Source organism: Caretta caretta, chromosome 1 (assembly GCF_965140235.1).
Source record: "Caretta caretta isolate rCarCar2 chromosome 1, rCarCar1.hap1, whole genome shotgun sequence".
Lineage (NCBI taxonomy): Eukaryota > Metazoa > Chordata > Testudines > Cheloniidae > Caretta > Caretta caretta.
Genome location: NC_134206.1, coordinates 198,591,747 through 198,615,839, shown reverse-complemented (window position 1 = coordinate 198,615,839; position 24,093 = coordinate 198,591,747). Strand labels below are relative to the sequence as shown.

The 24,093-nt window shown below is 44.2% G+C and overlaps 1 protein-coding gene and 1 long non-coding RNA gene across 23 annotated transcripts in view; one reads left to right on the top strand and one right to left on the bottom strand.

The window, feature by feature from the left end:
• ABI3BP (ABI family member 3 binding protein) overlaps positions 1–24,093 on the bottom strand; it is a 311,874-nt gene that overhangs the window by 18,634 nt on the left and 269,147 nt on the right. For all 22 annotated transcript variants that reach the window (XM_075118479.1, XM_075118481.1, XM_075118468.1 and 19 more), the window contains 2 exons: positions 22,472–22,684; positions 18,381–18,489 (listed from right to left, as the gene is read on the bottom strand). In XM_075118479.1, coding sequence (XP_074974580.1) covers positions 18,381–18,489; positions 22,472–22,684 — 322 coding nt within the window. The remainder of the gene's footprint in view (positions 1–18,380; positions 18,490–22,471; positions 22,685–24,093) is intronic.
• On the top strand, positions 1,137–9,000 carry LOC142070601 (uncharacterized). The gene is made up of 4 exons (XR_012666472.1): positions 1,137–1,309; positions 1,437–1,584; positions 6,403–6,512; positions 8,686–9,000. It is a non-coding gene; the product is annotated as an uncharacterized LOC142070601 (long non-coding RNA).

Genomic DNA, 24,093 nt, shown 5'->3' with positions numbered 1-24,093 from the left:
TTATTGTAAGGAATGTGGTTGAGAAAAAGAGAAGATACAGAGGTAATTTCCCCAAAGTCTCTAACATTCAAAATCCTTTGTGGTTCACTTTCCAACAGCAGCTTTCCAGGAGCTCTAGGCAGTGTGGGGAGTGTACAGAAAAACAATAGTTTATTCTTTTCCTCATTATCATTATTTGTATTACAGTAAAGCCTAGAGGACTTATTCTGCAGTCACAGCAAGGAAGAGCCCCTGCTTTGGAGGGTGTGAGAAACCCTGACATAAATAAGTAGTGGGCAACTGAGTACATTTTAAATTAGCAATTAACGCAAAACAATGGACACATTTTCAAAACAATGAGCAGGCATTTAGGTTATTTTCTATCTTGAATGTTATATTGGACAATTAAATATTCCCGTTGATTCACAAAGAATCACTTATTAATGGAAGTGGGTGCTTGGTGAATTTATCAAAGTGCTATGAACTGGAGCTGCAAGAGACTGCTTCCCAAGTAGCAAATTTCCAAGAGATCAAATGATCTGAAGAGACAAAATTTAAAAAACATGCCACTATTCTCATGCTTTGGTTGCCAACACTTCATTTAAAAGTTCCCCACAAAGAGGCTGAATAGTTTAATCCAAACCGTGGAATTTCCAACTGTTTCTTCGTCTCTGAAGACCTGAGCAGCATGCTGATTACCCTTGGTAGGTTCTTTATGGCCAAATACCAAAGGACAGTCTCCCACAGCTACTTGGTAGGATAATTTTTATTTCAAAGTTTAACGCATAAAACTAACGATTGCCTCAATTTTTGTAAATCTTCACACAAAACAGAAATACTCGCAAGTGTTCTCATAATGGGCAAATATTTTGTAAATGAGGCGTCTACATTTGTAAGCATAACCATGGGTTCATTATTTTTATTTTAAAAGCCTATCTAATCTAATTTAAATATTTATTGCATGCTCAGCACTGTGGGTATCCAAGCTGCTTTAAGGTCACTTTAAATAAGCCATATGATGTTTAAATGCAGAAAATCTACCTGGGGGAGGGAATTTTTTCATCTTATAAAAAAAAGTAAAGGTTCCTTCACTATCACAGAATCTCTAGTGTGAAAACTCTGAAGTAGACGCGAGGAGAGCGTAAGTCCAAGTAGAGCATCTGATGGCGAGTGTTTCTCTATGGCATAGTGCTGTGTGAGGCTGATGGAGAACTCGTCCACTTGGTGGTGGAATGCTGCGATTGCTGCAAGGTGCGCTCTAATGGAGCTCATTGAGAGACCCAGTTTCTTGAATTCCAGGATGTAATCCAAGACCATTGGTGAAGGAGAGGTAATTGCCATTATTTGCCTATTCTGCCACCAGGGACGGAATCTCTTCCATTTGTAGAAGTAGCTATGTATATCGTGTAGTAGGCCTTTTGCTATTTAAAAGAATGTCCCTTACCTCCTCTGAACAGGTCACTTCACTGTCACGGAACCATGGAGTAGCCATGCCTTCAGGTGGAGTCTTGCTAGGTTCGGGTGGTAGACGTGGCCTGTATCCTGAGACAGGAGATGAGGCACAAGTGGACAAACGTGTGGTGGGCACACAACCATCTTCAGGAGGTAAGGAAACCACCTTTGTCTGGGCCACGTGGGGGCTACCTCTGGAGTTGCTCGTCCTTATCTTGTGCATGACCATGACTAGGAGAAGGGTTGGAGGAAAAGTGTACAGTAGATACGTATCCCATTTGAGGAGAAAAGCATTGCTGAGAGATTGGGATCCCAGTCCTGCTCTGGAGCAGTGCTGAGAGATTGGGATTCTGATCCTGCTCTGGAGCAGAAGTATGGGCATTTGGCATTCTGGTTTGTTGCAAAGAGGTCTATAGTTGGGAAGCCCCAGTGTCTGAATAGGTTCTGCAGTACCCTGCTGTTCATTTCCCACTTGTGGTCCCAGGAAAATTTTCTGCTCAGTGCATCTGCTGTGGTGCTTTGGCAGGTAGGAGGCTGAGATGTTGCAGCAGATGCAACAATTCCATAGTCACATAGTTTCTGTGCATAGGGAATCATAGAATCATAGAATATCAGGGTTGGAAGGGACCCCAGAAGGTCATCTAGTCCAACCCCCTGCTCAAAGCAGGACCAATTCCCAGTTAAATCATCCCAGCCACGGCTTTGTCAAACCTGACCTTAAAAACCTCTAAGGAAGGAGATTCTACCACCTCCCTAGGTAACGCATTCCAGTGTTTCACCACCCTCTTAGTGAAAAAGTTTTTCCTAATATCCAATCTAAACCTCCCCCACTGCAACTTGAGACCATTACTCCTCGTTCTGTCATCTGCTACCATTGAGAACAGTCTAGAGACATCCTCTTTGGAACCCCCTTTCAGGTAGTTGAAAGCAGCTATCAAATCCCCCCTCATTCTTCTCTTCTGCAGGCTAAACAATCCCAGCTCCCTCAGCCTCTCCTCATAACTCATGTGTTCCAGTCCCCTAATCATTTTTGTTGGGAGTGTGACTGTGTCCTTCCTTGGGGGTTTATGTAAAGCATACAAGCAGCACTGTCCATCAGCACTTTTATAGCCTTGTCCCTGATCACGGGTAGAAAGTGTAAGCATGCATTTCAGACTGCCTACAGTTCCAGTAAGTTTATGCGTAATGTTTCATAGATTCGTAGATACTAAGGTCAGAAGGGACCATTAGGATCATCTAGTCTGACCTCCTGCACAACACAGGCCACAGAATTTCACCCACCCACTCCTGTGAAAAACCTCTCACCTATGTCTGAGCTATTGAAGTCCTCAAATCGTGGTTTAAAGACTTCAAGGAGCAGAGAATCCTCCAGCATGTTGATTCCAATGGGACTAGCAGCCTTGGATTATGTGGTTGTTCAGGCGTGCCCCCCAAACTAGCAATGAGGCATCTGTTTTATCACCAAGTGGGGGGCAGGGGGTCCTGTGCAAAGAGAACTCCCGTGCAAACACTGTCTTGGAATCCACCAAAGTAGAGAATTTTTTACTTTGCTTGACATCGTAAGATGCTTGTTTACACTGCGTCTGTGCAGAATATATATTGTCCTGAGCCAGCCTGGCAGGCATCACATGTGCAGTCTGCTGTGCTTGATGACAAGTGCTGTTGCTGACATATGGCCTAACATTTGGAGGCACGTCCTGGCCGATGGTTGTGGGCTGGCTTGCATTGTAGTGATTAGGTTGACTAGAATGGTAAACTTGTGCTAGGGCAGAGAGGCTGTGGCTTCCAGAGCGTCAAGGTAGGCCCCAATGGACTCTGCACGAGTGGGAACATTGATTTTTGTTTATCTGTAGACCCAGCTGCATGAAAAGAACTACTGTCTTCTGAGTAGCTTCTAGCGCCCCTTCTCATGTCGAAGCTTTGAGCAGGGGGAACATTATGACCCCCTGTCTGCATAGGTGAGCCACCACCACTGCAAGGACTACCCGTGGAGCCGTAGACAAGCCAAAAGGAAGTACTTTGTACTGGTAATGATCTGTGCTGAGAACAGATCTGAGAAACCTCCTGTGTGAAGGATATATCGATACATGGAAATATGTACTCTGGAAGTTAAGGGTGAGAACCAGTCCCTCACTCTAATGCTGGATTTATTGTTGCAAGTGCGACCATCCTGAATCGCTGGATCTTCACAAATTTGTTGAGGCTTCTTAAGTCAAGAATGGGTCTCCATCCTCTGTTTTTTTTCTGGGTTAGAAAATAATGGGAGTAGAAATGCTTTCCCCTGTGTTGTGTTGGTACTGGTTTTACTGTGTCCACACGTATGAGGTGGTTTACCTCTTGTCGTGGTAAGTGTTCATGAGAAGGGTCCCTGAAGAGGGACAGGGAGGGATGGTGGGTAGGAGGGATGGAGTTAAATTGGATGAAATAACCAGTCTCGATAATCTCTAGTACCCATTTGTCTGTCGTGATGTTTCACCACGCTGGGTGGAATGGAGTCAGATGGTCTCCGAATGGATGGATGGTGTCGGATGGTTCCAGCAATAGAAGATGTCCTTGACCAAACTCTCAAAACTGTTGTTTAGTGGGAGGTTGTTGGGATGAGGGCTGAGAAGGGAGTGGTCTCTGTCTACTGCAGGGGTGGACAAACTTTTTGGCCCGAGGGCCACATCGGGGTTGCGAAACGGTATGGAGGGCTGGGTAGTGAAGGCTGTGCCTCCCCAAACAGCGTGGCCCCCGTCCCCTATCTGCCCCCTCCCACTTCCCATCAGTGCCTTGTAATTAGCGATCTTGAGCTGTAGGATCGGGATTCTGGTAGGATCGCTGAAGAGGAAAATGTATGCCCAAAAAGATCCAATCTAGTGCCTGTCATATGGCATGGAACTGAAATCGTCTTGTCTGCCCTGCTTATTCATGGCCTTTACCACCGGAGAGTTTGGTGTAGGGTGTGAAAATAGAAATTCCATCCCCTTGGAAGGGACATAGTATTTTTTTTATCCGCTCTTTTGCAGGTGGGTGGAATTGTTGCTGGGATGTACCAGATGGTTTTGGCCGAGTCCACAAGAGCCTCATTTATTGGGAGGGCAATCTTGGAGGAGGCTGAAGTCTGGAGGATGTCCAGCAACTTGTCTTGGGACCCCGCAACTTCTTCCAGCAGTATATATTCAGGGAATCCGCGATCCTCTTAAAAAGTTCCTGGAACTGTTTAAAGTTATCCCCCATCATGCGTGGTGGGGGCATGATAGCTTCATCTGTGGAGAAGGATGAAAAATTGGCAGCTGGTGTGACTTCCTGATCCGAAGTCTCCTCCAGTTCCTCCACTGCCTCTTCTGGAGGTTCAGAGGGTCCAGGTACAGAGGGTGATGGGGAATAATTTGACCTCTCCCTGTGTGGACTGGGAAACTTAGGGTAGCATTGGCGCTCTGCAGCCATGGGTCCCAGTGAGGCCACAGTGATGGAAATGACATAGGTGGCGGCATCCAGGGGTGTCTGTACCATCCTTGAGTTTCAGGTCCCGGGTGGTATTCATGGTGCTCTGGTGATCCTGGTCTAGTAGCTGTGCGGATAGGCGAGGAGTGATGGGAGGAGTAGATTTCCCCTTCATCGTCATCATCCTTGTCGCTGGACAAAGGAGGAGCTGATCTGGGTGGTGTGGTAAGTTGGCAGGGTACCAATTGTGCCAGAGTAAGGTCGGTCTCAAGGATTGGAGATTCTGGTGCTGAGAAGACCAGAAGAGCTTTATGGTGGAGAAACTGCTCCGTTATCGAGAGCATCGGTACGAAGGAGGACGCTGTTGGTGGTACCAATACCTTTATTGCAAGTATCAGTGCTGAGAGTCGTGCACTAGGTGCTGTGGAGGCCAGAGACTGCAGCGCTGCCCAGCTGCTCGGTGCCATATGTTTGAGCGGCTGCATCGGTACCAAGGCAGGGATCGTAAGTTTCCCTTTTTTGACTTTTTCTGAGCCAGCCTGCTTAGGTTCATTTGCTCGCACGGTACCGGATGGTCCCAGTACCTCAGTGGTGGATGGCCTTGGTGCAGTCGGTACCGATGTGGTCTGACAGGTCAGAGAATATCTATTTTTGGCAGGTTCCCAACATAGTGAGGTCGGAGCCTATTTCTTTGTCGCCTTTTTGGGGGAGTGCTTCTTCCTCTGAGAGGGTGGTGGGGAACCTCTTTTAGATGCTGCTGTTGGAGACCATGCCCAGGAGGGGCCCGTGATCCAGGATCAGAGACTGGGTGCAGAGACTTCTTCATCATGAGGAGTTTTAGCTGTAGGTCTCTCATCTTCCTGGCACGGGCTTTCAAAATGTGGCAGTGGGAGCACTTCCGTGGAATGTGCATTTCGCCAAGGCAGTGGACACACTGAATGCCAATCCGAGCCCGGGATTGATGACTGGCAAGTGACACAAAGTTTAAAACCCGGGGAACTGGGCATGCCCCTTAGATTAGGGCTTCTCCCGTGAGGGAGGGTAACTACACTACGCTAAGGGGTATACTGATAAAAAAAATTCTTAGGAGTTTGTTTCAGTTAAGAGAAGAAAAATAAATGGGCAAGAGTTAACTGAACTAACTAACTGGGTTATAAACTTTGTGTTCTGTCTCAAGCCGAGAGCGGCAGACAAGGAACTGAGGGGGGTTGGTCACACAGCACTATGTAACACCAGACGCGGCACAAGATGGGGACAACGTATGTGTGACCCAACCAGGTACTGCTACTAAAAATCTCAGATTACATTTGGCACAGATTCACACAAAGAGGAGCACCCAAAGGGACACTCCTCGAAGAAGAACTCTTGGTGTAGAATGACACTTTTGGTGAAATAGAAGGAATTATTCAGAGTGGAGCAATTCCCGCCTTCCCTATGGCACATGATGTCTATTCCTATTTTATTAATTCATTGTGTGTATTGAAGAAAAGTTGAATTTGTGATAACAACAGTTCTAAGCTTTTAAATAAATTTTTTCTTCTGTAGATCACAAAGCACTTCTGTGGAAGATGATAAGGATCATTATCCCCATTTTACAGAGGGAGAAATAGAAGCTCAGAGTGGTGAAGTGACTTGCCCAAAGTCATATACAGCAGGTCAGTTGCACAGCTAAGAAAAGAACTCAAATTTCCTGAGTCCCAAATCCCCTGAAGGGCAGGCTCTGTACTGACATCCTGGGATTCACTAGTGAATAAAAAACACATCATGATTCATGCTACGATTTTGGCATGGAAATTTTTAGTAAATTTCATGGCGGGGTGCAGGGAAAAATAAGTCAGGGAAAGGTCACCAAATAATGTAGTTTTTTCTACATCAACATACCCAAGAATACAGTGAGGGTGCTGAAAGGTGAGGTCTGGAGGGTAGTTGGAGAATGAGCTCACCTTGCATTAACCCTGCAGTGGCAGCTTCTGTCCCACAGGGCTGGGCCCAGCTCCCCATAGCTGGAGGAGCCGGCAGGACAACCCTGGGTGGCATTGTGACCCCATGCGTCAGGTTGCAACGCTGCTCAGTTTGTGGGGCTAATCAAACAGCCATTTCCAACAGTTCACACACTATTCAAATTCACAATTTCTGTGACCTCTGTAACAAAATCATAGCCCTAATCATGACCAACAGCATCGGTAGAGATCCCTGATCATCAGGAGGAGACCACCTATCAGAGCCACCAGTGTGGTCTCTATGCCATTCCCAGGGTATATGCCAAACTGACAAAGGTCAAGGAGACTTGAGGCAGCCAGATACCACAAGAGTTCTCCAACAGCGGCTTTCTCAACAAACAAACAAAGTGAAGAATGGTTTAGTAATGTGCATCATCAATCCAAGTTTATAACTTAAAAGCTGCAAATGTCTTTCCCTTGATTTACAGTGCAGCAGCATGGTACTAACTGAAACCTATCCGTATGTTTCATGAAAGTTTGGATATAAAACCGTGTATTTTATTTATATCTGTTTTATTATATGATGGGTCAAGTCCATGAAAATTCCCCATTAGAGCCAAATCACATATTTTTCACTAGTTATACAATACATCCTGGTTTGCTATTTAAGCCAACCGGGCTGATCTATATTTTAAGAAGCTATTGCCGCATGAGGTATTTTATTAATGGAATAATCAACCACACTGATCCCAAGTACACCAAAAAGCATTCTATGTGGCCACTTTTAGTGTACGAAATGTAGGTGAAATGTAGGTGATAAACATTTTATTTTATTCATATTGGATTTGTTGAACACTATTTTTGTTACATTTTGCAGACTTCGAGCAGACAAGATAAAAGCATTTAGATTTCAAATGGCAATAGAGCACTAGACACTTTTTTGACTAACAACGAAAGGCAGAAGCAGAAGTTTAACAAGAAGTTTCATGAACATAAATTAATTATTTGGATTACAGTACCTCCTAGAGCCCCCATATGTCTTAGGCATTGTAGAAACAGATATAAACTCACAGCTACAAGGCTTAGAAGGATGGAATGCTCTGGTTCCCCCACAGGAGAAAGTGTAGCTTAGTTAATATAGTGTTGCATTATTTGGAGTTTGTGTTCTGGTTTTCTGAAGGACAATCGTTTGTTACTGTAACTGGAGTTATGAATGGGCACATGAATTGCGCAAGCTATACCCTGTAGAAAGTTAGTCACCTTGAATGGACATAGAGTGGACTCTGGCTGGGCTGGGAGCTGAGGAGCTCAATAAATGCAACTAAGGAGATCTATCTAGGATGCCTGATCCAGAAATTCCAAGCTCTGCACAGAGCTGACTCTGTGGAGTGGGACTAGGTTGGACAGGACAGCAACTGAGTAAGTGGAGAGGTCTTTTTGACCAGCTGCAGGATGGACCAGAACCCGATGGTGTAGGCTTTGTTGAACTAAAGCAGACAGGAGAGCTGCCCCCACACCCACACAACGAGTCTATCTGGATTCATGATAGGGTTTAGATGGGTACGGGTTGTTTTGTGAATAAGAGTTATGGGTGTCACCCAGCCAGGTAATTAATACTTAGGACTTTGGGGTTGGCCATACACCTGAAATACTGTTTGGGTTTTGTCAGTTTTGATTTTTTTAGGTGAATATATGGTTATTGTGACGCAACAGTTACTACTGCGAATGACACCTGGCAGAATGGTTACACACATAGTAAGGGACCATACCTGCCCTGAAGCACTCAGTTTGAATAATGGGACCCATCATATCTACAAGTTCCATAACTAGAACAGAAACTGAAGACTGTAAACATTTTAGAGGAAATCCAAATGTCTCCATTTCCCAGGTCTTGTGACAGGCATTTCAAAGAAGTATCTAGGCTAGAAGCATCTCTGCCTTCTCCCTCGGCTGCTTCCAGTCAGGAGGCAACGCCAGTGGCAGACGCACAAGAACCAGCAGCCACCTTTGGGACACAGGATAGTAACTACCTGATTGACAGCATACTGCACACTAGTGGGAGAAGGAAAATGTTTGGCCAAGAATAAACCGTGGGAGAGAGGCATCAAGCCAAACTGTACTCTAAAGCGCTCATATGGCGTTTTAATAAATGTCCACATAGCCACATGTCACGTTTTTAAGGTTGCAGGCAAAAGATCTCAAAAGTGACTACTCTATGTATATAAATAAAATGGATGTAAAAATGCTCAAGTGCTCTCTGCTACTTTATTGATTTGTACACAAGCCACAGGACAAAAAAAAAAAAAAAAAGCCAAAGGGATTAAGAGACTACATAGGCCAGTGTTTAGCAAGATAAATAGGAAACCTATATAATGATTATACCATACCTACATCTTAGCCAGTTTTGATGTTCATAAGAAGCTGTAGTCTATATTCCATCTCATATACACTGCCCAAAACTCCTCAAGTAACCAGTATAAACAGCAGCTTAAAGCAACCTTTGACTCCAGCCTCTGTTGGAATGTCATTCCATAGGCTCTGGAACAAATAGGCCTCAGAAATCCATCCAAACCACAAAGGACAATAAAAGTACTTGTGCAGATTAAGTTTCTATTTATTTAATTACTGTATGGGCTATTTTTTCCATAGGAAATTGCTATGCCACATGAAACTCTGGCAAGCAAAGGAAATTCCATCATTTTCCAAATCATGCAAAAGGAGAAAAATGTAAGATCACAGAACTGAAAAGGTGAAATTAAACAGAGCTTTTCAGTGTAGTATTAGCACTTGGACTGCCATCCTACCAGTGGCGGATTAGCTACTGGGCCAACAGGGCCCCAGCCCCACTCCCCCACGACAGCAGCACTGGGCAGGTGGGGGAAGTCCCCGCGCCCTGACCCTGCTCCCCAGCAGAAGCACCAGGAGGGACTGCAGGCAGGAGGGGTGGGGAGGGGTCCCCACTCGCTCTGGGCCAGGGCCCCACAAAAACTGTAATCTACCTCTGCATCCTACAGTTTTCAAGCAGAAAAGGAGTCTATGAGGTCCTCTTATCATCTAGTGCTACGTGCCTTCTGTCTTTCACTTACAAGTATGCACACTTAATATGCAAATTCTATAGTCAGCAGAACTAACATAATATACAATACAAGGCCTCTGCCTGCCTCCCATCTAGACCCACTGAGGCACAAGGCCCTTACGTGCCACTCTTCCTCAGACATATGGGCTGAGACAGAAAGAAAATTTCCTGGGAGCCAGAAGGCACTGCCACAGAGATTTTGCTATCTCTCTGTTCACACAGACAGGGGGAGAGAAATTGTTCCACAGCCTTCAGAGCTGTGGGATCCTAACATCAAGAGTGATGTAGAGGGGAGGACTTTCTATTCAACATAGAGTCTTCCACTGCCCTCATCACTGTAGTAGCTGAGCACCTTCCAACAATGTATGCTCCCAGGGGGAGAACTGTGTACACAGCATAAGGTTTTGTACTGGTAGGGTTTTTATTTTTGGTTTTGTTTTTTTAAAATTGAAATGTCATGCTGCTCTGTGTTAAGTTAGAGAACGCAGGTTGAAGAAGTGTGCCTTGCACTCTGAGCAGAAGATGATGAGGTTTGTGATTGTCCTCAGCTCCTGTGGGAGTTTGTTCCAGTTTCCCAACCAGATCCTGAGAAAGCTCTGTTTCCAGCGCAGAACAATCTTCACCCTAACAGTAGAAATTTCTATTGTTTCTGAGAAGCGGAGTGGCTGACCATGGTTCCCATCCTGTGGCTTTAGGTGATGTACTCTGTGGGTTGATGACGGTCACAGGACCACTTGTCCAGGGCTGCCACGTGGAGTGAGTAGAGAGGATGTTGAATGGTAATGGAGGACAGGAGAGGGGAGGGAAGTTTGGATAGCGACGTGGTTAGTTGGATAATTAAGGACATGCTGGAAGGGTTGGTAAGGAGCACTTTGCCCTAAAGAAAACCCTGTGGGTTGGGGGAGTTCTGTGCATACTGGGGAATGCATTCTGTAATAAGACTCATGCAAGTCAACTAACCCGTGTCTGCCTATTTCCCCATCTATTATTGTTGCTCTTGCTGGCGGAGTCATGTTGCCATGAGAGTGAGAGATCTGTGAGGCAGGGAATGTATTTTACTATATGTTTGCCTACCACATTTGGGGCACTAGAGTAATGATAGCATAAGCAGGCAACTATGAACAAAAGGCTATAATATCACTGAAAGCTTCTAGCGATGTAATAAATGATGGAGCTGAAGAATCATTTGCTAGGACCTTGAGGTAAAATTATAGCTTTAACTCAACATTTACCTTTTTTGTTTTATAATTGTATGCATATATTGTATGCACATTCCAGCCTAATTTAACTGCTACGCAAATTTCCCCTGAACTGTTTGGCACATCTCTGATTCTAATAGGACAGCAGTGCAATCGTAACATTTTACTTTAACTTTTGCAAAGTATATAACTTTGTATGGATAACTTTAACTTCTGCGAAGTTATATACTTTCTTACTGTTGCAGAGTTTCCTGGCCACTTATTGTGTGCTCTGTGAATTTATATTACTTGCATTTATGGCTTTGCAAATTAAGGAAACAATGTGGGTATTCAAATCTCATTCTTCAGAGATTAAATATAATCACCTGAGGTAAATGAGAGTAATTTTCCTTCCCAGTGACAACATGGCTTAATTGGAGAAGCATATTAATGGTGTTGGTGGGTTTATCTTCCTTTTAGGTGCTGGCTACTTGCAAAGGGCAAGAGACTAGATGGACCAAAGAGCTAATCTGGCATTAAAAAAAATCCCATATTTCATTGGAGCTGCACTATAGTATATGGGGCAGCAGAGCATATGGTGTACACAAAGCTTCTTCGGTAGCGAACGAAAAGAAGATCTCACAAGAGGTTAAGATAACTACAACATTTTCCAAGTACATTAGACATAAGAGGCCACAAGGGCCTCTATGCGCCAGCAGGGGATGATTTATAGACAGAAGAGGTTGACATTTCTGAAAATAAATGACATCCTTTGCTTCAGTGTTCACAAAGAAAGATAGGGGGAGGGAGATGGGGGAAAACAGACTGTACATCTGCCCAGAGGAGGAAGGAAATCAGGATGTCACCACAATAGATGACTGAAAAATTAGACTGAAGACTGACATAATCCTAGGGCAGATATGAACCACGTAGAATTTTAAAGGATATAGTAGAAAAGATAAGACAACCATTAGCAGATAAGTACTAAACTTCTTTGTAAGCAATGGACTGGAGACTAACTAATATAACACCTGTAATTAACATGTGGGCTAGGAAAGATCCAGGAAAAGAACAAAGCTGCAAGACTGACTTTAACTATGGGAAAGATGTTGTTGACAAACAACACTACCACTGTAAAGCAAACACAATGAGGGAAAAGACAACTCATACTAAGGAAATTTCAATTTTCGAGCTTCCAAAGTTTATTAAAACAATGACAGTAAGGAAAAACACTAAAAATTGAGAAAAAACCTTGACTGCATTCTTTTAAAGGAAGCCCTAGGAAGAACAGATTCACAAAGAAGAGATCATGCCAGATAGGACTTCTAAGAAGCCATGGGCATATTTTAGTCAATTCAATGACTGTTTGTGACATAGCATCCTACAAAAGACTAAAAGCTTGGTTTTCAGAAGAGCTGAGCAACTAGGATTCTAATGGGAACAACTCTGACAATTACAAATCCAAATTACAAGTTGAACTGTGCGAACCAATTCTCACTAGTAGGAAAGACTGGCTGGAAATCACATTCTAACTGCTTTAATCAAAACCACCATTTTTGTGGTTTTGCTTCAAATACTTGGGTTGTTTCCCAAAAGGAACAAATGTTGATTTTTCAGGTAACAGCAAGAACTGTTTTTGCTATGTAAAAAGGCAACATTTCCATCTGGTGGCAAATGAGTACATTAATGCTATTGCTCATAGTGGTATTTTTCTCTGCTCAAAAGTGTTGGAAACTGTGACACTAGCATGTGTGTAAAATTAATTTCTCAGAGAAGCCACCACAAAAAATTTTAGCTTTCATTTGTGAAAAAGGGCAAAGTGAAGATTTATAAGATATAACTATCCACCAGACTAATCAGCATAGTAGTTATGGGGACTCAAATCCTGAGGAATTTTGCCTGAGTAAGAAAGGAACAGAAATTGAGTAAGACATCAGGATCTGGCCCAGAGTGAGCTCAAGTGGATGAAAGAATGAGTTCAGATATTAAAATATAGAGGACACTTGTGAGTGAAAGCACATTGGAATGGAAAAGGTTAGAGAAGAACTTCTGTGTGTGTGCAGAGGAGGGCTTGATGGAATATGATCTGGATCTGAAACATCCATGTCTGAAAATTCTACAGTTGATTTTGTAGATGCGTGTCTCAGAAAAAGGTGGATTAAGATGAGTATGAAAAGAGAGTTGCTATGAAATCAGAGAGGGGACAGAGAGTCATTATAAAAGATGAGTGCAATACAAAGTGCAGAATAATTAATAATCATCTTTATGTAACTATTACACAGACTACTCTACTGTAGGAGCACGTGGGCAGAAAAGAAACTGATGCCACGAGAGAAAGTCTTCTGAGAAGCCCCAATGGGGTAATCATCTCCAAAATGGGTAGATTTACCTAACTCACAGTGGAGACTTAATTGTTTCTTAGGTGCTTTGAAATCCATAGATGAAAACAGCTATGGAAAGGCAAAGCATTTATGAGAATAAGCAGAATATTAGATCCGTAGTCAACACATATTGTTCTAAATGAGGGGGTCACGCACCTAGCTAATTACTCCTTAGTGCCAATAACTTGTAGTAGTTTTGAGAAAGCACAACCCACCAAACACTGCCATTATGATTTGTACTTTCAGGTTATTTGCACTTTTACCAGTCTTCTAGTTATTTTTCCCTTATGCTGAAATTCTGCAAACATTATTTTTGACAGTTCTCCAGGTGCAGAGGCCAAGGCACTAATCATCTTGGGAAAAGTTTTTTAAATGACCAGTGATAAGTGCCAATTGTCAGGCATGTGTGATGATTAGAAAATGGAACAGACAAAACACGTCTGTGTCTTGGGCAAACACGTAGCATTTCCAACAAAATGGAATAATATAAGAACATCAGCACATTTCATGCAGGCTGCTGAGCAGCTGACAGTGCCATGCATTCATTTAAAGGGTGTGCCTTTTATGCAGTAAAACTGGTTTCGAACAGAACATTATGCTCTCATTTCATTGAGTCTGGATGCTTTGGAGTAGTCTGAATTCACACCAAACAAAAAAGCTGAGGTACAGATTACAAGGCAAGCAAAAGATGCTGTAGTTTGGACTGAAGTCCTTGCACCAATCATTGGGTGAATTAAGTAACTATAAACTCCTCGGTTATGAACTAAGTTATAGTTGTTTCTGAAGTTTATTTTGCCGGGCATGTCTAGAGGAGAAAATAGCCAGCATTATTCCTATGAGTCAAAGCAAACAGATGCTTTATACCATGATCTTCAAGGCTTCAGTCTCTCAACAAAAGGCTCTGTTTACTTTACAAGAAGAGCGTGCTAGCAACCACTAGGTTTAAACATGGTAGTCTGTAAGGTACCCCAACCAATGAGGACAGATTTTTGTTTCTTTTAAGAACCATCCAAATCAAATCATGCTGTACATTAAGATCCCATCCTACACAAAGCTAAACTGCCCACCTGAAGGAAGTCCATATTATGGCTTAATGGTACAGTTAAAATACAATTCTTCAAAAAAAAAAAAAAAAAAAAAAAAAAAAAACCCTTCCCAGTGTAAAATGGTCAGGGAAACCATGTTGCAACTGTGTTCAAATATAGTTGTCATAGAGTGGATGGACTATACATATTTTATTTTAGCTCCTTCCAACAGAAAAAGGATGGACGGGATTCCTTTAGCAGTCCATTATCACTATTCCTTAACTGACCAGATTTTTGGTTCAGTGACGCAAAGCAATTCCTCAGCTTCTGTCCCTCTCTACCCGGACAAACCCTGCTGCAATGTACAGAGTTCTTAGACCTTGGTGACTTGAGGAATGAGAGATTAGGAGTTGACCAGCCCTGCATCTTGACCACCAAGATGGTCCCAAAATATGATTTTATAGGTGACCTAGAGGGGAAATTTCAGTGCAGTGCATGGAGATTGTTACAACACACATTTCTAAGGCACACATTTCACAACAGTACCATGCAACAATACTGCTCCACAAGTATTAATGAAGTCCCAAGGCTACATCCTTGTTCACTACGAGGAAAACATACTCTTTGGTGATCCATGAATTTTAGCAGATGAGCTTAAAAACCTAAAACACGTTCGCAGAGAATTTTGGTGCTCACAAACCGGGTGAATTTGGCATCTCGGGTCAAACTGTTCAATTTCATCCATAGAATGGAAAAGGCAGAGACAGTGGCAGCACAAGCTTCCACACAGTGCTAGAAAGACTAAAAAAGCACAAGGCAGTCTGTTCATGCAAACAAACTCATTGTCGTCTCACATTCCCATCTCTGTGCATCATTGCCTGACATTCCCTGTGCATGAAATATCCTTCACGTCTCAGTTCACCAGCCCACTCCTCTCCTTCCTTGCAGATCCCTCTTAAACGCTCACTTCTTCCACAATGCCCACAAGTGAACAGCTCTCCTCAGAAAGAATTATTAGAAGTTACTCTTCCTGTTGGACTTCCTAGTGAATTTATTATTATTTATTTATGTTCATTACAGTAACACTTAAGAGACGCCAACCCAGAATGGGGCCCCAATTGTGCTAGGTATGCTAATAGGAGACAGTTTCTGCCCTAAAGAGTGTACACAACCTAAACAGAAAAGATAGAGGAGAGTGGGAGGGGAAACAAAGGCACAGAGAAATTAAAAGTCACATAACAGATCAATGGCAGAGCTAGTAATCGAACCCAGGGTCACCCAGTCCAGTGCCTTTTTCTTTTTCTTCAAGACTGTAAGTATTCTGGAGCAAGGGCTTCCTTCGTGTTGTATTTTGTACAGCCCCAGGCACTTGACAAATACCAATAATGTTATGCTGTATACTTTGCTAGAGGAAAATATGAATATTAATGGTATGTTTTTCCTGTTCAGTCACAGCAGACGTACTGAAGATCACCATTTGAAGGAACAAGGAAACTGCTTTATTACTAAGGTACTATTTAATAGCCAGTGACATGCAGGACTAAATGGCTGCTGTTGGGTCTGGAATTCTGATCTAATCCTACTACTGACATAAATTATCATGACTAAAATGGTTGTAAAGGATCTCAGACAGAAGGAGTTTAGTTACGTGAGCTGCAATAATGATAGAAAAATCTTCACTTAATTTGTTACAGGTGGGAGTCTGAGTTGCCTTATGTATGCTGACAAATATAATACTTTTGTATTAGCATTTACCATGGGAAAAACCTGACTCTCAGCTTCTGGCAGAGATTTATCAGAATTTACTACTTGTATTGTGGCTGCAATGAAAACACATTCTCTCTTTTATCCTTGACATCGCTTCTAAGGCCCGGTCTACACTACCACTGTAAATTAATCTAAGTTATGTTAGTTAAGTTACGTAAGCAAAGTAACTTATGTCAACATACCTTAGATCGACTTACAGCGGTGTCCACACTATGCTATGTCGACGGGACATGCTCTCCCGGCAAAATAGCTTCTGCCTCTCGGTGAGGTGGATTACAGATGTTGATGGGAGAGTGCTCTCCCATCAATTTAGTGTGTCTTCACCAGACCCGCTAAATCGATGCATCGATTGCAGCTGTGCCGATTTAGCCACGTAGTGTAGACGTGGCCTAAGTCTATTCACTTTGAAGACAGATACCCTGAGGCACACTGAGCATGATGCGATTATTCCTCAATATTGAAAATATTCATGCTCCATTCAACTTCAAAATATTTGGATGTTAATTCTTGAATTCTCCCCCCAGACATGAATATTGGATCATTAGCTATGTTTTAATATTGGTATAACAAATTCACATCTGTACACATTTATGTAATTATACACGTATCAAAATAATCTGCCACTCAAACTACAATTATTCATTTAAAAAAGAAGTCACATATGCAGTTTTTGGTGAGATACTCCCACTGGAAATTTTAGTCTCACCCTCTAGATCAGGGGTGGGTAAACCAAGGCCCATGGGCCGGGTGCGGCCCATCAGCCGTTTTAATCCGGCACTCAAGCTCCCGGTGGGGAGCGGGGTCTGGGCCTTGCCCCGCTCTGGCCAGGGAGCAGGATTGGGGGCCGCTCCATGCTGCTCCTGGAAGCAGCAGCATGGCCCCCCTCCAGCTCCTATGTGCAGGGGCAGCCAGGTGGCTCCGCTCTGCACGCTGCCCCCACCCCAAGCACAGCCTCTGCAGCTTCCATTGGACAGGAACCGCGGCCAATTGGAGCTGCAGGGGCAGTGCCTGTGGACGGGGCAGTGTGCAGAGCTGCCTGGCCACACCTCCGTGTAGGAGCTGAAGAAGGAACATGCCGCTGCTTCTGGGAGCTGCTTGAGGTAAGTGCCGCCCGGAGCCTGCACCCCGAGCCTCCCCCCACACCCCAACCCCCTGCCCCAGCCCTGATCCCCCTCCTGCTCTCTGAACCCCTTGGTCCCAGCCTGCAGCACCCTCTTACACCCCAAACTCCTCATCCCCAGCCCCACCCCAGAGCCCGCATCCCCTGCTGGAGTCCTCACCCCCCCACAGACCCACCCCAGCCCGGAGCCCCCTCTTGCATCCTGAACTCCTCATTTCTGGCCCCACCCCAGAGTCCACACCCCCAACCAGAGCCCTCACCCCCTCCCACACCTCAACCCCAATTTTGTGACCGTTCATGGCCCACCATACAATTTCTATTCTCAGATGTGGCCCTTGGGCCAAAAAGTTTGCCCACCCCTGCTCTAGATTCTTGAAACCTGAATTCTATAGGATGGTTAAAAATATGGAAATGTTAGCACATTATTAAAGTCCAGTACTCATGTTTCTACAAAATAGAATTCATTTTTCCTATTAAATTCTACAGGATTTTTTTTTCCCATAAGAGGCAGTAGACCTTTAAAAATTAAACTGTGGATCTTTTTGCCAGGACACCGAATATGTCACCTTTGCACTATACTGAGCTTGTGGAGTCTGGACCATCTGCAACATCCTTGGCATGAGATTACTTTCTGTGTTAATTACATTTTAAAAAAAGAAAAGGAGTACTTGTGGCACCTTAGAGACTAACCAATTTATTTGAGCATGAGCTTTTGTGAGCTACAGCTCACTTCATCAGATGCATACCGTGGAAGTTTCCACGGTATGCATCTGATGAAGTGAGCTGTAGCTCACGAAAGCTCATGCTCAAATAAATTGGTTAGTCTCTAAGGTGCCACAAGTACTCCTTTTCTTTTTGCAAATACAGACTAACACGGCTGTTCCTCTGAAACCTGTCATTTTAAAAGAAGTCTGCTTCCCATCAGAATTAGAACAAACTCACTTTGTTCTTATATTTGTATCTTCTTCTTAAACTAGGATATGACTGACAGTCTAAATTAGCTGGATGAATTTGAAAAGTTTTCTTACTGCATTACCTTGTGTTAGGTTTTAGATTTTCCACTGTAGAGTGGGTTTGATTTGTAGTTAGAATGGACGTCCCCTTTCCATTAGGTGCTCCATTTTCAGTTGATACAACCTCATACTCTGAAAAGTTAAAAGAAACAGAAATTTTCCCTTTAATAAAAGCTCTAATTCCTCTATATTTTTCATTCCTCTCTTTTTTCTTGTCTGATTTCCTCCTTTGTGTGGATTTTCCATATTATCTTCTTATAGATCATAATGGTATCCCATATGAACTATTCTTTGTTTATAACCTGAGCTGATTAAAAAAGACAGTTACTCACCTTCTTGTAACTGTTGTTCTTCAAGAGGTGTTGTTCACGTCCATTCCAGTTAGGTGTGTGCACAGTGTGTATGGTCATCATAACCTTTTCCCCTTAGCAGCTCCCGTTGTGTCGGTCAGGGAGTCCCCTGGAGTGGCACTCTCTTGGTGCTCAATATATGACCCTGCCGACCCGACCCCCCTTTGGTTCCTTCTTGCCGGCTACTCTGACAGAAGGGAAGGAGGATGGTATTGGAATGGACATGAACAACACATCTCGAAGAACAACAGTTACAAAAGGTAAGTAACCATCTTTTCTTCGAGTGATTGTTCACGTCGATTCTAATTAGGTGACTCCCAAGCTCTCCCGCGCGGGGTGGGTTCGGAGTTAAGGAATCACTGACTGGAGCACCACTATAGTGAGAGCTGCATCGTCTATAACACGCTGTGTGATGGCATAGTGGGTGGCAAAGGTATGCAGCAAGGACCAGGTCACCATTCTGCAGATCTCTTAGATAGGCATATGGGCCAGGAAAGCGGTGGAAGAGGCCTGGGCTCTTGTCGAGTGGCCCGTTATAGCCGGGGCTGGGACCTTGGCAAAGTCATAGCAGGTCCGGATACAGTCCGTAATCCAGAAAGAGATGCGCTGTGCGGAGACCGGAAGTCAAACACCTGGTCTGACTTCCTGAGAGGCTTTGTGCACTCAGTGTAGAACACTAGCACCCTCTACACATCTAATGAGTGAAACCTCTGCTCCTGTGTGTTGACATGTGGCTTGGGGTATAAAACAGGTAGAAAAACGTCCTGGCTGAGGTGGAATTGGGATACAACCTTGGGAAGGAAAGCTGGGTGCGGTCTGAGCTGTACCTTATCCTTGTGGAAGACTGTGTGTGTGTGTTGGGGGATGGGGGTGGGTTGGACATTAGTGCTTTTAGCTCCGACACCCTCCTGGCCGATGCGATGGCAACCAGAAAGGCTACCTTCCACAAGAGATACAGAAGGGAACATGTAGTGAGCAGCTCAAATGGGGCTCCCATCAGCCTAGCTAGGACCTGATTGAGGTCCCAAGTCAGTTCTGGTGGGCAAAAGTGCGGGTATAGCCGTTCCATTCCCTTAAAGAAACTGCCCACCATAGGACTGGCAAAGACTGAACACCCTAACTCTCCGGGGTGGAGCGCTGAGATGGCCGCGAAGTGCACCCTGACAAATGATCCAGCCAGGCCTAGCTGCTTCAGGTGCAGTAGATAGTCCAGGATGAATGGTATAGATGTGGAGAAATTCGACTGTGGTTACACCAGCATGAGAACCGTTTCCATTTGGCCAGGTAGGTGGCCCTGGTGGAAGGTTTCCTGCTACCAAGGAGTACCTCCCTCACCGATTCCGTGCACTGGAGCACCCTTGCGTTTAAACGTGAAGTTTCCAGGCCATGAGATGGAGGCACTGGAAGTCTGGATGAAGCAGGCGGCCGTGGTCCTGTGTAATCAGATGGGGAAGGAGCAGCAGCGCGGGGGCCAGGGTGGGGGGGGGGGCCTCTCTGACAGCTCCAGAAGTGTTGTGTACCAATGTTGGTGTGGCCACACTGGAGCAAGCGGAATTACCTATGCCATGTCCCTGTGGATATTTAGGAGAACCTTGTGGACGAGTGGTATCAGAGGGAAGGCATACAGTAGATGGTTCCCACAGTGCATTATGAACGCATCCGAGACTGATCCCGGGCTGTGTTTTTGGAAGGAGCAAAATACTGGACACTTCCTGTTGCTCCTGGTGGCGAATAGGTCTACCTGGGGAAACCCCCACCTTTGGAAGATGGAGTGGATGATGTCCATCCGGATAGAACACTCGTTACTGCAGAACAACCTGCTGAGGTGGTCCGCAAGCTTGTTGCGTGCTCCCAGGAGATAGAATGCCACCAGGTGAATGGAGTGGGCTATACAAAACTCCCACAGGTGGAGAGCCTCCTGACGAAGAGGGGAGGAGTGGGCTCCACCCTGCTTGTTTATGTAAAACATGGCAGTGGTGTTGTCGGTCAGCCTGCCACGCACTGACCTTGCAATATGGTATGGAAGGTCTGGCAGGCTAGTCTCACCGCTCTGAGTTCCTTCCTATTGATGTAGAGCAGGATCTTGGTTGCAATCACATGCCCTGAGTCTGTCGGTCTCCTAGGTGTACCCATCAACCAAGGACATGTCCGTTACTAAGGTCATGGATGGTTGAGGGGTGGTGAATGGGACTCCTTCGCAGACCATGCAAGGGTCCAACCACCATCCTACCGTGTCTAGGACTCATGACGGTACTGTTACTACTGAGTCTAGACTGTCTCGACCCAGGTAATAAACTGAAGCGAGCCACACCTGGCATGCCTCATGACATAGCTGCATGCCGCCATGTGTCCCAAGAGGCTGAGGCATGTCCTTGCGGTGGTGGGAGAGTATTGTCTGAGCATCTGAATGACGTGTGACAGTGTTTGGAATCTGGGCTCTGGCAGGATGGCTTTTGCCTGAACCGAATCTAGCACCGCCTCAATGAATTCTATTTGTTGGGTGGCTGACAGCGTCCAGTGCCAGGGAACAGTTCCTGTGTTCCAGTGCCAGGCAATAGAGGGCGATCACAACCGGTGCTGAAGACCCCGAGCATTGCATTCCCTGTGTCTTACTATCTTGTACTGGGACCGGTGCTGGGGGTGAAGTAGATTGTGAATGGTGCCGGTCTGCTGAGGAAGAGGGCCTCATCTTTGCCGGTATGCCTCTAGATGGCACTCGTCTAGGCGGTGCTGGGGGCTTGTCTCTAACAGCAAGGGGCTGAGGTGCAGTACTTTCTATGAGCTCCCTTGCCACCTCGAAAGTATCTGGGGTGGAGAGGGGTTCCTCTTTCCCAAACACCAGACTGCAGACTATTTTATACCATTACATGTATTCCTCTTGAAAGAAAAGACTGAATTTGCCTCTAGTTATACAGATCTGTAAAATGGGTATGACTAAGGGTCCACAGTGGACTTGTGAGTACATCAAGGCTAAGGGAGTCCTTCACTTAGCAATAATGACAATATGCAAGATCATCCATTAGACTAATGAAATACATTGTGTTTTTTATGGGAAGATGAACATGAATGCTAAGTTATCCTCACTATTTTTTAAATCTAAAAACCTGACTTGGGTTTCAGATTTCCAAAGGAAAGGTGTAACTATTTTAGGGCCTGATGATCCTACAAGTATCTACTCTGGGGTGTGATGCTTATTACTGCGAGTACAAGCCCATTGACTTTATTGGTTAGTCGTAAGGCTTTGCTGGATCAGGTCCTTAGCATTACAAACTCCACGTCTGTATTATTGCTGTAAAATGCTATGCACACCTACAATACTGTGCTATACATAAGTGTTAAATAATAATGTTAAATAACTTGCTTTTCCCTTTTATTGTCAAACAGCTGAATCACCAATATTAGATCCTACCAGACTGTAGAGAATCCACTTACCTACAGTGCACCGAGGAGGCAGAAATAAATAATGGGAAGACACATATTGTATAGGCCTGATTCTACATTGTCTTGCATCTTGTGTAGTCACTGACATCAGTACACAGTGAGTGTGCAGAACTCCACAGTTCTGATTTGATAGCATTTTACACCCACCTTCTGCAATTGTCAACAGTTACACAAGATGCTAGGCAGTGAAGAGTCAGGCTCCCTTTGTCTAAATGATACTTTCATCTGTGGACATAAAACAACAACAAACATTTAACTAAAGTAAAAATGAGCATACAGTGTTATATATTGAAGTAGTAGATGATAACTGAAATTAAACTGACCGGTAACGGTGTCATTTTCCGGTTTTGTCCAGTTCAGTACGACAAAGCTTGGACAACCCTCAACTGTCACCACAGTGAGGTTGGAAGGAGGATTTTGTGGAGGGCTAGTAACATCTTCCTTGTTGCTGCCTTCCTCTTCTGGGAAGTACTGGAGAGTGGTTGTAATAGAACATGGCTCGCTTACATTTTTTGGCACATACTTGACGTGAGGGCCTAGGAGAAAAGCATCACCAGTTAGTGCTTCGTAGGACAGCAGAATGCAGATACACCTAAAACAAGGAAAAACTTATTTAAGTGCATGAAGTAGGAAATCCTGCTTGATAAATCATGTCCAAAGTCTAACACAAATGCCATTCTGTGATGGTCACATCTACACTTGCGCATTGTATTCGTGCGTATATTTTAACTATTATTTTCCCATTTTTTGTAATTTATCTTCTTTAATGCCTACATGTGAGAGACAGAATAATAAATATCCCAACACCAACATGTTGGTGTGATTTTTGTACACCTTGAGCCTATGCTCATTTCACCCATCTCTCATTCGCAGTGGGCACTCAAAACTGCAGGGACAGTGTTACATAGGAGTCAACACAGGTGAAGGACACAGCTAAATATTCTGAGCAAGTGAATTAGTTTCTATCACAAACTGGGACAAGGACTGACTTTGATTTTTACAGTGCCTAGAAGAATGAAGCCCTGCTCCAAAATGGATTTGTCAAGAATAAATCTTGCCACACGCAACTAACTTCCTTCTCTGACAGGGTTACTGCTCTGGTGGATGGTGGGGGAAGAGGGGAAGCTGTAGACATGATACATCTTGATTTTAGTCAGGCTTTTGACGCAATCCCACACGACATTCTCATAAGAAAACTAGGGATATGCGGTCTAGATGAAAAACCTGGTTGAAAACCTGGTTGAAAAAACATATTCAAAGAGTAGCTAATAATGGTTTGTTATCAAACTGGGAGGTTGTGTCTAGTGGAGTCCTACAGGAGTCTATCCTGGGTTCGGTACTATTCAATATTTTCATCAATGACTTGGATAATGGAGTGGAGAGTATGCTTATAAAATCTGCGGATGACACCAAGCTGGGAGGGGTTACAGGCACTTTGGAGGAAAGGATTAGAATTCAAAGCAATTTTGACAAATTGGAGAATTGCCCTGAACTCACCAAGAGGAAAGTCAATAAAGACAAGTCCCAAGTACTACACTTAGGAAGGAAAAATCAAATCAACAACTACAAAACGGGGACTAACTAGCTAGGCAATAGTACTGCCAAAAAGGATCTGTGGGTTATAGTGGATCACAAATTGAATATGAGCCAACAATGTGATGCAGCTCTGAAAAAGGCTAATACCATTTTGGGGTGTATTAACGGAAGTGTCATATGTAAGACATGGGAGATAACTGTCTTGTTCTATTTGGATCTGGTGATGCCTCAGCTGGAGTACTGTGTCCCGTTCTGGGCACCACATTTTAAGTATGGACAAATTGAAGCCCAGAAGAGAAATGATAAAAGGTTAAGAAAACCTGACCTCTGAGGAAAGTTAAAACTGGGCATGTTTAGCGTTGAGAAAAGAAGACTGAGGGGGGAGCTGATAAGAGACTTCAAATATGGC